This window comes from Gouania willdenowi, chromosome 6, assembly GCF_900634775.1.
Source record: "Gouania willdenowi chromosome 6, fGouWil2.1, whole genome shotgun sequence".
Taxonomy (NCBI): Eukaryota; Metazoa; Chordata; class Actinopteri; order Blenniiformes; family Gobiesocidae; genus Gouania; species Gouania willdenowi.
The window spans coordinates 56,949,915-56,965,890 of NC_041049.1; the positions used below are offsets into that span (position 1 = coordinate 56,949,915).

The window sequence follows — 15,976 nt, forward strand, 5'->3', positions numbered from 1 at the left end:
CAGGGAAGAACTTGACTATATGGGTTTGCCTGTGAGAAAAAGGGAATGAATCAGCTCAGTTTTTTTCCCCCTGTTGTCTTGAGGGCTAGAAAGTCTGAGAGGCAGACAAATCGGAATGACTCATCCTGACTCACACACGTGTGCGTGGTGCGTGTGTGCACACTCAAACATAAACACAGTCTAACGGATTATCCCTACTGTACAACACGTCTGATGGCTTAACTCCTTGTCTACAATTTTAAAAACATGTTTAAAATACTGTTTAATTTCTCCCCCCCTCTCTGTCTCTGACACATTATTTCTCACCCTAATCAGTAGCTTTGACACAGCTATGCAGCAACCAAAATGTGACACATGGCAACTTTTCTCCGGCTTACAGACGTCTGAGACGTGTACAAAAACACACATACGCACGAGACAGTTGCATTCCAATCTGTCTTCTTTTGTGAAGATAAGACTCCACTGCCGAGGGGTTTCCAGGTCTCATGGGGGTGATATCTGAACTGCCTTCAAAAGGAAACGGTGGGTTTGATCTGTTTGAGGTGTAAAGGTACGACAACAAGCACGCATGTTCTTACACAGACGCAGGCTGCAATAGAATCTTCATCATCACTCTTCTGGAAATTAGTAACTGATAGTGTAGCTATAAATATTCCAGACAGTCAGAAACGTTTTTTAAAAATGCAAAAGCTCAAAGTTATGGTGATTCTGTACTGCTAGCTCCTATAAGAAACAAGATATTGAGTTCAGTTCACACACAAGACAAAAGTTAGTTTTGGACAAAGAGTTGGAAATTCAATCTAATTCATCTTTTGGTAAACACTGGGAGTGAAATTAGTCAATTAAACTAAGTCTATAAGAGCAGTGTTTCTCAAATGGGGGTACGCGAGAGAGAGAGAGAGAAAGAGAGAGAGGGGGGGGGGGGAGGGAAATTAACAAATAAATATCAGTGTTGGTCCCACCTCAGGCATGAGATGACCGGAAATGATAAAAACTATAGAAATAAATCTATCTAGGAACCACTAAATCAGTGTTTTTCAACCTTGGGGTTGAGTTTAAACAATAAAGATGGAGTTTTCTGAAATGTTTTAATGATTATCCTTTTTTAAAAACAAATAACAACACACAATCTTAAACAACTATATTTCTATACTTTTACTGAAATATAAATCTAGTTGAACTAAAATGCAGTAAAAATAAAAAATGGAAAAATTGAGCTCAAACATGATCAAAAACTAATTCTATGAAGAAAAAAAATGTCTTTGGGGTCGCCAGAAATTCTTGATATCAAAATGGCGTCACGATCCAAAAAAGGTTGTGAACCACTGCACTAAATACTGTTTCATTCCACTTATTTACAAAATGAGATTCTTTAACATGTGTGTTATCACTCGTTCACCCCATTATTATAGTTATTTTGAAATAGTTTTTCTAAGCAAAATGTTGCAGTCGGACAAAGGGGAGTACTTGGATTCAGAAATAAGAGAAAGGGGGTACTTGAGCCACTGATCTAGAGTGTGTGAGAGTGAATCCAGTGCTTCTAATGAGGACAGTAAAAAAAATTTACATGAAAATCATCAAGATCAAAAAAGGAGTATTTACAGTGTTCATTAGCAGTAAATTGCAACCACAAACTAACTTTTAACATTTGGGTAATCTAATCCAATGTTATTACCATTCATGTTTTTGATAACAGAGAAAAGCATCCGTTATATCACATGTGTCAAACTCATGGCCCGGGGGCCAAAACCAGCCCTTTGGAGCCTCCAATTTGGCCCACAGGAAGAAATAAAAAATTATAGAAAAAACATGAATAAATGTGTAAATGAAACTGAACACACCTGGTGCTTAAATTGCATGATTGCAGTCATTTTTAGTGTTAAAATGTTCTTACAAAATCCTTCAACTTTCCTCAGATTAATACATAATATTTCCCTTAATTAAATAGAAATTGGTCACAAAATGTAGGAAATTTAAAGTGAAGACCCTGTTGGGACAAATATCTATCACTTATTGTCGGTTTCTTACATATTTAGTTTACCCGCATAAAATCTGTGGCCCACTTGATCAAACTGTTCTGTATTTCGGCTCTGAAGTAAGATGAGTTTGACACCCCTGTGTTATACTAAAGGGGACATGACACCATTTTCCATGTTGATGTTAAATGCAAGAACAAATCCTGCATTAGCGCGTCCACAGAATATTTGACATTATGTCATGTTTATCTTAATGTAAAATTTTGGATTTTAATGTTTTTTTCAAGTGTTTCTGGTCTGCTCTTCAGAGAATGACATTATATGGCTTGTAAAGCATGAACAAGTACTGGAACGACCTTCCTAAGCTTCACTGCAGCACTGAAAGCTCACACTGACAATATTTACGGCGTTAGATAGCATCATGGCTTTTATCATTAACAACCTACTCTCACAGATGCCTCCATACAGTAGCAGCTCATTATAGGAAGACGTCTGCGAATGGATAGTTCCAGCGAGATTCGTTTTTATCTCCTGACATGTTTCGACTGTCAACAGCCAGTTTTCGTCAGGTCAGGACACAAAAAATGTCCTGAAAAACCTTGTCTGAATAAACAAAACTTCAACTTAACTATTCAAAAGGAAAACTATTCATTTTGCTGGAACTACATGTAAGTCAAATCAAACTTCAAAGGAACCATCAAAGGTAGGGATGTAACGATTCACTCAACTCCCAATACGATTCAATTCACAATACTGTGTTCACAATACGATTCTCTCACGATTTATTTATTCATTTTTTTTTTTTCCTCACGATTTATTTTACAAAATGGGACTGTAGACAAATGATGATTGAAAAATATTCCTTTCCAGTACTATTTTCCTTTTATTTTTCATTGTCAAAAGAATCCCTTGATAAACTATTCAAAACAATGCAATTTAACTAAAAATAAATCTTGAATGAAATGAATAAAGGAATAATACAAATGAAGAAGAAGCCTATTAATTTAAATTCTGGTTCTATAGTAAACTATGCAAAACTGCACAATAGTTATTTTTCTTTTTAAAAGTGCAACTGAAAATGTATTTTGTGCCTTAACAATTGGACTTTTTAAAAAAAAAAAAAAAAAAAAAAGAGTCATTGCACTGTATTTACGTCAGATATTTGTTTGGACCAGCAGAGGGCGCTGGTAACCCAGTGGTCGGTTGCCATGCAGATATTCTGTGCAGTGAAGAAGAGATGCTATGCTAGCAGACAGAGCTAATAGAAAAACGTGACTTTTACAGATATTCACGTAATATTACAGATATTCTTTCGGTAAGGAATAATTTATGAACATATTTAAGAGTAGAAGGCGGCCAGAAAGAAAGTAGTAGCACATTCCGCCCGCCGCCTCAGCATTTGGACAAGAGCAGGATAAATATATAGCGCCCTCTGCAGTTTAAAAAAGTACTGCCATTCAATTTTCAGAAAATCGATATCAACTGTGATACCTATTAATCAATTTTTAACTGCCTTATGATTAATCGTTACATCCCTAATCAAAGGCGATCAGCAGAACTCCTCTGACGAAGACTGGCAGTTGACAGTTGAAACATGTCAGGAGATTAAAAAATTCCTGAAAAACCTTGTCTGCATATACGAAACCTCAACTTAACGTTCTGTGAATGGAGTTTCCTTATTTACACGGAGCCAGCATTATGGGCACTGAATTCGTCACAACATCGATACACAACAGTAGTCAGACAGTTGTTGTGATTAATTCTGTGACCCAACATAATGATGGTTACAATGGCCTAAATACTAGTTTAGAGACACCGAAGTCAGCTCCAGTATTTAACATTTAACATAAACTAGAATTAAAGGAGGGAAAGTAATGAAATAAAACATGTACAGTAGGAGGCGATATGCACCTATTCAAGTTGGTTGCAACACGCAAATAACCAAGAAAGAAGATAATTAAAGGAGGATAATTAAAGGTTGACAGGATGTTAAAAAATGGGTCTCTGTATTAAGAGATAAATAAAAAAGATATGCAAGAATACAATAAGTCAAATAGCTTCCCACTTTTGTGAAAAGACAATGTCTTAGTCAAAGTTCGACCAGAAAATATGAAGCCGAGTGAATGTGGGCAGAATGAGTCAAATGATTCTGTATTAGTACATAGTAAATGCCTGCTGCTGTGTGTGCCTATGGTACCTGCTTTGGGCCCCTGGTGGCTCTCATCCAGAACCAAGTTGTTCATACATTTAAGTTCCCAGTCTTGAATCTCAGTGTTCCACAGGGCAGGAACCAACACATTGTACTGAGCTCTGCATGGGACAATAGGAAATACAAAAGGATGGAAAACATCAAAACCAGAGGTGCAATATACTCTCTCAAATAAAAGTACTGTTACTTGATTAAAATTGTACTCACATACAAGTAAGTCATACAGAAAATACTCAAGTACAAGAAAAAAGTAGCTCAATTAAAAAGTAAAAGTAAAAATGACGAGTTACTTTCACCCCCCACGTTAATTTTTGGTATTAAATTTTGCCACGGTTCCCTTGCATACAGTAAACATCTCATGTATAAACTTAAAAAGGAAGAGACCAAACCTTCAACAATTTATTTTTCACAAAGGCATCTGTATGAAATAAAAGGTTTGTCAAAATTTACAATTCTTTTTACAAATAAAACAACACCAATAAATTCAATTACAAAAAAATTGGATTTTCAGGCTCTAAGTATAGCTACATTTATGAACTCTAAAACTGAGAAATTCAATGCTGTTTTGGTGCCGTGCATTACGTTTAATCTGATTGGTCTGCTATGATGTGATGCATTTGATTGTTTTCTGGTCATTTCTTTTTTTGTAGTTTCACAATGTTCGTTGATCATTTTAAAACAAAAAATAATAAGTTATTCAGTAACGGTTGGGTGTAGAAGTGTAACAAATTACTTCTTTAAAAAGATACTTAAGTACAAGTAAAATTACTGATTTAGAAATGTACTCTAAAAAGTACAAGTACCCGTAAAGACAACTCAATTACAGTAATGCGAGTACTTGTACTCAGTTACTTTCACCTCTGATCAAAACATAGTGTACACTCAGTTTGTGAACATTTTAAGTGAACCTTATTTTAAAAAAACTACACTACTACTTTTGAACAAAAACTTTATCTATTATCACTTTATTTACCATTAACCAATTGTTTAACATGGTACTAAGTTGATAAAAATGTTTACCCATATGCACAGTTCATTATTTTTGTGGATGGAATACACACATATTGGTCCACAGGCTTTTACTAAAATACCTTATTTTGACCCAAAAACAAAGAATATACATTGAGTTTTTGATCTGGCTGAGTATGGATCACATGGCCAATCCACTACAGATTGATAAATGGTTGTTCAAAGCAACACAATGTGTTTTGAGGGGAAAATGAAAATAGAGTGAACTTGAATGGATGAATGATGGGTCAAAATAATGGGTTCTATCAGTATGTGACATGTTCCTGATAAATGATACTGTGCACTAGGAATTTATTTATTTATTTCAAATAACACAGGGAGGAAACTAAACGTAAAGTAAGCTTTTAAAGACCAATGGAACTGGCTTGTTAGGCCGGGCTACCGGACTCAAAACGCCACTCACTTTGTTTTTCTTCTTGCTGTTGTGTACACTGGTTAAAATCGCTACTCCTCTGTTATTGTTATTGCAGTTTGGTATGAATACTCTATGAATGAATATGATGAGATGCTCGGAGCCCTTTTTTTTTTTTCTTTCGGTAATTTCCAAATTTATAGACAGTCATGTTATATATCGTTTCAAAGGTAATTCAACGTAGATTACAATTATGCCTCGCACAATTCGATTTTTTTAGGCAATTTCCATTAAAGTCATTTTCTCATTTATATGTGAGTCAAATGTTGCTACCGTTGGTGGTACCGAACCATTGACACATGCCAATATATGAACGGGGCCCATTACTCCGTATGTGCCACAGGACTACTCCTCCGTTAATGCTTGTTGAATCGGGCTGTAATTTGAGATGGATATTCTATGAGCGGATGTCAAGAGCCTCTCAGAGACTTTTTTGAAATGGGGGTGGGATGGGGGCCAGAGGGCCCACCCCCTTTTCTGGTAATTTCTAAATTTATTTGAACATTGTCGTGCGATACATAATTTCAAGGACAATTCAACGTCGATTACAATTTTACGTTTCATTTGTTTCACTCGCTGAAACCAAGCCATTTGACTAAATTCTTGGGAATGTGGTACGTGCTTTTTGGTGCGGAGACGTTCCGTGGGCCCGGCCATAGTTCATCAGAACTTGATTTAAATACTTGTCACATATTTGCATCATCATTTCCACATTTGAATGTTCCAAAGATCTCTTCTTGAGACTTCACTGCAAGACAAATAAAATTCACGTAAACTTCAGCCAGGAAAGTTCCTGCCCAATATTAGAAGATTTCTGCCTATTTAATCAGAGAAGCAGTTAAGTCTTAATGTGAAATATAATCGTAAATAATAATGAATTGCTAATTGCCTGACTGAGTGTTTATATATAAAAAATTAAGGTTTTTAAAAGTATATGTAAGTTTTTATTATCATTTATGAATTTATTACTAATGAGTTTTATTATTCTTTATTATATTATTATTCTTTATTATGTTATTATTCTTTTAGTATTTATAATTATTTAATTTAAGTATTAATCCGTAGCTGCTGGTTCATTACGAATCCATCTTCACAAGCACTCTTCTTACAGTAGTTGTTAGTCTCTCTTTATTTATAATTAACAAGCAAACATCACGCGTCAAAAATAGTAACTCATTTACATATAGAAAATTCCCATCATTCCCAGACTTACGTATATGTCTGCTGGGGTCATGTTTAACCTTTCAGAAATCAGTTTTATGGTTGTTTTACATTGAAACGGAATTGGCAAGGGGAAAGGAAAAAGGGCTACAGTACCTGTTATTGCTATTTTGCCCACTAGATCAAATAAACGGAGCTATAAAGCTTCAACTCGGGGTCAGTACAGGAAACGGCTTTGTAAATAGATTAAAAAGTCCAATATGAGTAAATATAATCCATCGTAAATCATGATCTAAAACTAATTTAAAGCCAATGAAACCCTTCAAGACAAAAAAAAAAGCGAACTTGTCAAAAGCCTGGACAAAGTAAAGTGAGGAAGCCAGCAGCCTTGTCAGTGTGAAGTAAACAAATTACGTGTCAACCACTCCAGCTGAATGAGGGTGTCAGCACAAGAATGAGGATGAATGAATGAAAAGATCTGGAGTAGAGGAAAGGGGGTGCAGAGCAGAAAATGAGAACACATGGGAGAAAAGGGTGCACAGCAAGCTTTATGGGAACATCTGACAAACAGAAAGAAAAAAAACACCCTTTACTTTAAAGTGTTCCCTGCACAACTTATTATCATTTTATTATTATTTTTTAAATGGCATTCTTTTACTTTTTATATGGACTTATTTGGAGCAGGATAACAGGACATCTACTGGACACCAGCCAACGGTTCTCAGCCTTGGGGTCGGAATCCCATTTGGGTCACGATACACTGGGAGGGGATCGCCAGATGCCTTCAAGAAACTAATCATATTTTTGTAACAATTTGAGGCCATTTAATATCTTAACCTATTTTCATCAAGTTTTCTTGCATTTTGTTTTGCTCCTTATAATGCATTTTTGCAACATTACTCCCATTTCTGCCACTTCTCCATCAAATTTCAATGGCTTTTCTGCATATTTTTCCAATTTCAACACATTTTCAGCACTTACAGTAAAAACCCTTTCCACCAGTTTTCCCACCTACAGTATATATGTTGACCCATTATTGTCACTTTTAACATCTTTTCATCATATTTCATGCTTATTTTTGCCAATTTAGCCACATTTAGGATTTCTTATGCCCATTATTTGCCAGTTTAAACTAATTGCCCCTACTCTTTTCTTTTAAGCCAATATTTACACTTTTAACCCTTTTAACCACTTTTTCTGTCCGTTTTTGGCCACTCTAATTTGCAACTTTTAAGCAATTTCTGTGGTTTTTAAAATCCCATTTCACCACCTTTTCCACCATTTTTGGTCACTTTTAACCCATTTTTTTCTGATTAAATCAAGGATTTACATCTTTAACATGACTATATACTTCAGAACAAATAATAAACCTCCTGAGATAACAGTGAATATTATTCAGATGAATAAATAAATGTGGTTTTCACAGATTCATTGAACAATGAACCATAATTTTGCTGATTTTACAGATGGGTCACAAAAAGCTCTCCCCTTTATCCCCCCTTATAGATGGCCCTGTGTCCACATGACAATTCTTCAATGTTCATGTCCATGTTCAACCACCTTCAGGTACAGTGGGGGTCCCCGGTCTCTAGAACCTTTGTTTTGGGGATTACGAGCTAAAAAGTTTGAGCACCACTGGTATAAGCTACAGTTTACATAAAGTTAGACTAGCCCTGACCCAGGCTGAGGAAGTGATAAAAAGGCAGGAAAATAGAAGCTGTTCCTTGGCTTGGGATGAAGGGGATGATAGGAATCATTGTCTCAGCTTGTGGTTGAGGTGACAGCTGACTGACAGTTGCATGAGAGGGATGAGCATTCAGCAAATCATTAATCAGAACGGTCAAAGAGAATGAATGACAAGACCCATTTATACCATTCAAAGAGTAGAATTAATAAAAGAACCTAAGGATCTCGCTTTCCTTTCACTCCTTTAACCATCTTTCTGTGTCCTTCTCTTAGCGTGTTTATCATAATTTTTTCTACATTCTTCGACTGTACGTTTGCAGAGATCCTGAGATCAGAACCACTTAGTGTTCACTTCTTACCAAGCTTCTGTAAAGCTGCCAAGTAGGCAACAAGGACTTTTCAATGTGACCTAATTTTTATTTATTTTATTTTTATTTATTCAGTTTATTTTTTTACATTTTTTTTTTTTTTTTTTGTTAATGCCGAAAAAGGAGACGAGAGAAGCAGTTTGCTTATCTGGGTCCCGTCCCCTGTTTTACCATCGCAAATTTACATGGGTTTACATGTCTCTCTGGTCAAACATTCTTGAGTTGTTCTGAACAGTCCTTTTTTGTGTATTCTCATCTGTAGTCAGTGTTGTCTTTTTTTTTTTTTCATTCCTCCTCCTCTCTATCGTTGTTCGTGTTGGCCTTGTTCCCTGCCAGATGTTGTTAGCATTTCTCCAGTGCAAGAATAGTTCCTCTTTCGAAGGTGTTTGGAAGTTTTTTTCCCTTTTCATCCATAATGTCACCACTCGGGAATGTCTCTTTTGGACACACAAGTTTGCAGCTTGTTTTGTCTCTACATCAAGGTTAATCCAGCTGTTGTTAGTTCTATTGGCAGTGTTGTATTTTCCACTGTTATATTTAACTTGTATAAACACATTATTATATCTTAGTTCATAAGCAAGGTAGTAATTTCATTGTACAGGAAAACGTGTTTCTAACTGCACATATGACAATAAACACTTTGAATTTAAATTTAATGTAATCCTTAATCACCCCACCACCTAGACGACGAGATGGCAAGCTGCCAATTATCACTAGGAAATGAACACGTGTGGGGAGACCGTGAAGCAGTGGTTGAGTTGGTCGTCCAATAACAAAAGGGTTGGGGGTTCGAATCCCGTTCTATCCAAGTCATTGTCGTTGTGCACTTGGGCAAGGCACTTTACCCACATTGCATTGTATGAATGGGTATGAATTGTGCATCAATGGGTCAGAGGGGCTGTGGGCGCAAAATGGCAGCCACGCTTCTGTCAGTATGCCCCGGGGCAGCTGTGGCTACATTGTAGCTTACCACCGGTCTGACTGTATGAGTGACTGGTGTGAATGAATAATGGCTTCTTTACGCGCTTTGTGTCTCCTTGAAAAAAGCGCACTATAAATCCAAGCCACTGTTATAGTTATGATTACATTTTCAATTACAATTTGATTACAGTGACCAGCCGTTTTTCCAATTACAGTTAAATTACAATTGTTTTTGATCCTTAAAGTCAATTACAATCTATTTCCTAGTCAATAAAAATATTGGTAATATTTTTGGTGTCGGCGTCTGAGCCTTTTTTGTGTCAGTATACCCCCCCAATTTCATTTTTTTTTAAAATGGTGAAATATGGGAAAGCTTGATATGAAACATATTTTAATAATGGAACTGTAACATGGTTCCCCATGCAGTTTTGCATTTAAATTATAATTGACAATTTATACAGAAGTTTCATGACAAATACAATTACAAACTAAATTATCTAAACTCAATTACAATTTAATTTCAATTACGACAGCAATATATTGTTTTTATTTACAATAACGCCATAATTGTAATGAATTATCATTTACACGATTACATTTATCAATGACCCCAACGCTGGTGTCTGTCAGTGTGGCTCTTCATTTGTATGAACCATAGAGAATATTCACTTATTCTTTATTTACTCACCATTTAGAAAAGCTTGACTAAAAGAAAAACTAGCTGCAGTGCAAATAAAGCAAAGAACGATTGGTTATGTAAACACCTACTTCATTGTGAAAGCTTTGCCTTTTTAGTATCATCTTTGCACATCACAAGACCACACACACAGCACAGTTTCAGATACTAAAGCATAGGATAAATGGCTTTAAAAGCAAAGGCCACACAACTACATGTAGGAAAACTAGCTGTCTGTGTAGCCTTTGATAACAAAGTAGCCCAAAAGGCTGAAAGAAGCCCAGTTATTAAAACAAGTGTAATCAAGTGGCCATCGAACACTTGCTTGTATTTACAAACCCAGTGACCCTGCTGGGTTGCCATAACTACTGCTTCACGTCAACAAAACATGTCTGTCAGCGTGTGAAGTTTGTATTCAACAAAGTGAAAAAGAGAGAGAGATAGTGGAATCCAATGGAATGCAGCATGGACTGCCAATGAAGCAACTCATTTGACATAAATGGTATTCAATTTGAAAGTGAATTAAAAAAAAACAACAACAACCTGCGCCAAACACCGACATGTTACGCTTCGTGTAAATGATCCATGTCAAAACATGCCAAGTTCTGATGAACTCATTTATATTCATGCACTGCCTGAAATCTACTTGACGGTTGAGCCAAAAACAAATTTGAAAAAATGAAGCTCCACCTTCTGTGAAATGAAAGGGTTTACAATCTTTTTAACACATGTCTGAGTTATCTGAAACTATGTCATTTTTCTCCCAAGACTAAAAATCAACAAACCCATCGGGTGCTGAAAAAGACGTGTAATCTGTGTTTATTAGCATGAAGAAATGCGTGCATTTTAATCAGTTCCCATCATGTTTCGTACTTACATATCAACAGGTACTCTTAAGAGCAAAGGTAAAACTGCTCCTTCATCATTCTGATCAATCAGTCGATGCTCCAGGAGATCAATAATAGTCAAAGCGATGCGAAATACAGCAGGCAGGCCTGAAAAAGAAGGTTTAATACCACTTAATTTAACAATCGAGATAAAAAAAAAGCTTAAACATTCAAATAATTACTTAGAATCTTGTTATAATTGTCGAGTGTGTTATATTAACATCCGTTTGTTTGTTTGAGTACCATGCAAAATGATGAGGTCCCACACAGCCAGGACTGAGTCCCAGCAGGGCAAGGAAGTGAAGAGAGTGAGGAACCAAGGCGTCACATAGTGGACTGACAGGACTCCCATTGACTCCTGCAGGGAGGAGCAGAATGAAGACACACATGATTGATTCCACTGGACTTATTGCCAACAATCCCACTAAAGTTTGACAGTCACCATTTGAAATAGATCATGATTTTGGTGATTTGCAAGCAAGAACCTCCACCTACTATGTTTTTCAACACCTGGCTTTTTAAATGGATTCTTCCTGATGTTTTTAACTAAATTAGAGTGATCAGTGTTTGATTTCCACTCAAGCAGACATAGGCAACTGGCGGCCCAGAGGCCACATGTGGCCATCAGTCTAATTTTGTGCGGCCCCTCAAAGTAAATGCACAAAATGACTCCAGAAACACACAAAATGACAGAAAAATACATGAAAGGGCAATAAAAATACACAAAAATGACTCCAAAAAACTACAATCAACAACAAAAATAGACTAAAATGACTCCAGAAACACTCAAAATTATAGAAAAATACATAAAAGGGCAATAGAAAAACAAAAACAAAATTAAAGCTGCAAGCAGCGTTGAGCGGGCCCTCGCAACCACACGCATGTCGGGATGTGGCGCACATTGGGGTGTGTTGTAAGTCGGGGCGGGCAGAAAGTGTTGAGACGTAGCTGACCATTTTCAAGGATTATATCACAAACTTTCCTACAATGTTCTGTGTGAATATAATGCCTATGATTTACCAATAGGTGGCGCTGTGACTATGAATGACGGTTGGGTTAAATTTAACCATAACTAATTTTTTGACAAACTCCTAATAACCACCATAAGAAAAAAATGCGATTATTTCTTTTATGAGAATAACAACAATAAAAACGAAGTGCATTACAATAGGGTCCTACGCACCGTTGTGCTCGGGCCCTAATTACTCAAAAAACTAGAATCAACAACAAAAAAATGACTCCAAAAACAATCAAAATGAAGAAAAAGATACAAAACAAAACCTAGAATGCACCAAAGGACTCAAACACTTAAAACGAAAAGAAAAAAACACACAAAAAAATTGAATAGAAAACAAAAAAATATATACAACAACAGACACAAACCCTTTGTTCTACCCTGTATTAATGCTTTGGTTGGTCATTATTCTAAATAATGACATAAATGTTGATAATTTGGCCATCGGTTCAGACAAACACAGTTTTGTCCGACCTGCAGTGATTAAAGTTGTCCATGTCAGCATTAAAGGGACACTTTACACTTTCACTGAGGCCAGCATGCTGAACCATTGGACAGTCTGTTTAGCAAGGGTGTCAAACTCCATTCTAACTGTTACATTTCTCCCTGCACCAGCACACTTGACATTACTCGAGATGTGATCATATGGATCTACCCCATTCAGGTGTGTTGATGCAGGTAAAAATCTCAGCCTCAGTAGACTTTGAACCTTGTTTGCTCATGTAATCCGAGTACCTGTTGTCCTATTTGAGTTTTCCCCCAAGGTATCACCTCAATCTGTGAGACATTACATTTCGGCCAGATTTAGATCTTTCCGTGTAAGCCACAAAATAAACATCTGCCATTGTTTTGCAACCTTCAGTCTGTGAAAACACCAGAAATGTGTTAGGAAAGTTACTTTGGCAGTGTTTATGGGAGGCAAACACAAGAAATCACGGCCAGAATGAGGTAAAAACACTGCTATGCATCCGTCTATGAGACGCCACATCCCACAATGCAATATGCAAAACATTTCCAACAATGTCAATAAACCAAGGGTTTACAGTGCAAATCAAAACAAACTTTCGAGCGGCATTTTCAACCCAATACTTTTTTTTTTCAAGCAAGTTATCTTTTATTTATTGACCTATGAGGCAATCACTATGTCTTTATTTGATTTGATTTTTTTAATTTCCTCTTTACCTAAAGACTTTTTTCAAATGTATTAAATAGCTAGAGTAATATTCCAAATGACTGTCATTCATCTCTGGCTCAAAGAAATGACAATATAAGACTCATTGCTGGTAAAAGAAAAAAAAAGTGCAGTTAATCAATAATAGCTAGTGTGCCCCAAGGGGTTGGAAATTAATTAAAATGAATGGATGAACACTCAGGTTAATGACTACTAGTACTATAGCAGTAAAAGTGTGTGGTGGGGTTCCCTATGTATGTACTGTATGTGTTCTCAGTGGGAATATACTGGTGACAGTGCAGGTTGTTTGTAAAAAAAAAAAGCACTGCTTTAGGCTTGTGGCAGTGACTGAGCTACAATGACAGGACTGGAGACAGAGGAGCCCACATGGTGATGGAGAAATTACAGGGGCCTCGACTTCTCATTGCTCATGAACTGAGCGTTTACACAACCATTGGGTTTCTTCTAAACAATGATGCTTTTTGGGGGGTTTTCTGGGGGTGTTTGGAAATTGTTCTTCTAGTGCATGTGTCAAACTCAAGGCCCGGGGGCCAAATCCGTCCCTTTAGAGCAGGGGTCACCAACCATTGTGAAACTGTGAGCTACTTAATATGTACAGTATAGTCTGAATGGCTACCAGTTAGAAAAGTACTTCTTAAATACTACATTTTCACTGTTTCATTTTAATTTGCTTGTTGTAAATATCTAAATCATATCTGTATATTTGTATTATTTTTTGTAAACATCTGTATCATATTTGTAGATAATTTGTATATTTCTATTATTGTTGTTATTATTATTAATATTAGTATTATCTATCCTACTTTATTTTCTACTACTGTAATGTGTCTGTATCTGATCCCTATTTTTAACAGTATTTTACTTCATTATACACTTATTTATTTTTATTCTTTCTTTCATCTTTGTTAATGTTTTAATTCTTTTATTTCTGATTTTTTTTTTTGTTCCCTGTGGCTGTAACATAAGCAATTCCCCCTGGGATTAATAAAGAAATTCTGATTAATTAGAGGGTGAGTTCATAAGGAAGGCTAGCAGTAACTTAAAAAGGTAGGAAATCCTAATTTATGTGATTGTTTCATTTTAATTAGATTTCATAGAAAATGATCATCTTCCTATTTTACTAGCTACCAACAAACATCTTTTATGTCACATTTTACAACAATCCACCTTGCGTTTTCAAGAATATACAGTATCTTTTATATATCATATTATATACAGTAGCAAACCACAACCCATACACAAAATCTGCAGATTTCACAATGATTCAGTTAAAATAAACAGTTAAAGATTGTTAATTTAACACTATAACTTTATTTTTTATTATTATATTTTAGCAGTATTTAACTGTACTAACTACATCTGTTATATGTATTTAACTTTGAATCCTGGAAAGTAAATCAGATTTCAGATGGAGTTCATTGGTGACTAGAGCTCCTGAGGGCCCCTCACATGGTTCATGCGGGCTACCTGGTGCCCATGGGCGCCATGTTGATGACCCCTGCTTTAGAGCATCAAATTCGACCAGCTCAAAAAAAGGTAAATTAAACATTTTGTAAATTATACCTCAGCCCCTCCAAAGACAAAAATTCAATTAAAGTCCACATTATTTACAGAGCTCAGTTTTCCACTTCTTATATCACATGACAGCAGTCGTTGCTGTTTTTTTTTTTTTTTTTTTTTTTATCTCAAAATGTTGAAAGAACTCTCAATTTTTCCAAAATCTGACAAATTTTCCTCAAATGATTCCATGAAATCAGGGAAAGTGAAGATCCAACAGGGACTGATATACTCACATACGTTATCATTTATATATAAATTATATGTGGACGTGCAAACCAAGGCACATTATTGTTGAATTTGCTCTTTTTCCCGAATCTATGGCCCACTGGTGCGTATTTGGCCCCTGAACTAAAATAAGTTTGACAACCCTGTTCTAGTGCAATATTTGAAGAGAAAAGCTTCTTACTAAGTGCGTAGAGAGCTGAGGCTTCCTGTGTTTCAGTAGCTGATCAAAGACCTTCACCTGATGTTGGACCCTGGTTAAAGAAAAAAAAGCACAGTGGGTTATTCATGCAGTGAAAATTGCAAATGTATCAACACTATTTAAAACATTTATTGTATGCACAGTTTTAAGACCTTTTTTAAATAATTCAAGTCGAGTATCTAATAGGCACTTTCTTCATAAATAGGTAACAAAAGATAACTTTTCGGGTGAGTCAATCTTACCCAGTTAGCTTAAGATCAAACAGGTCAGCCAAATATTTGGGTTTATCCAACAAGGCTGCCAGAGCCCAAAAGGCCTCCTCCTCCTCTGCCAACTGCATCAGCAGCACCGCAGTTATGTAGGACATACCTATAAAAAGTTTTTAGATACTCAGCATCTCTCTCATCTCAAACACCATTTGATCACTTTTACAGGAACATATTTTGAATTGTTATGGTGA

The 15,976-nt window shown here is 36.0% G+C and overlaps 1 protein-coding gene across 1 annotated transcript in view; it reads right to left on the bottom strand.

The window, feature by feature from the left end:
- The window catches only part of LOC114465647 (USP6 N-terminal-like protein), a 69,833-nt gene that overhangs the window by 46,984 nt on the left and 6,873 nt on the right, over positions 1-15,976 (bottom strand). Inside the window, exons 6-10 of the mRNA XM_028450797.1 lie at positions 15,759-15,885; positions 15,499-15,568; positions 11,569-11,683; positions 11,316-11,433; positions 4,174-4,286 (exon numbers count right to left, since the gene is read on the bottom strand). Of these exons, the coding sequence (XP_028306598.1) occupies positions 4,174-4,286; positions 11,316-11,433; positions 11,569-11,683; positions 15,499-15,568; positions 15,759-15,885 (543 nt within the window). The remainder of the gene's footprint in view (positions 1-4,173; positions 4,287-11,315; positions 11,434-11,568; positions 11,684-15,498; positions 15,569-15,758; positions 15,886-15,976) is intronic.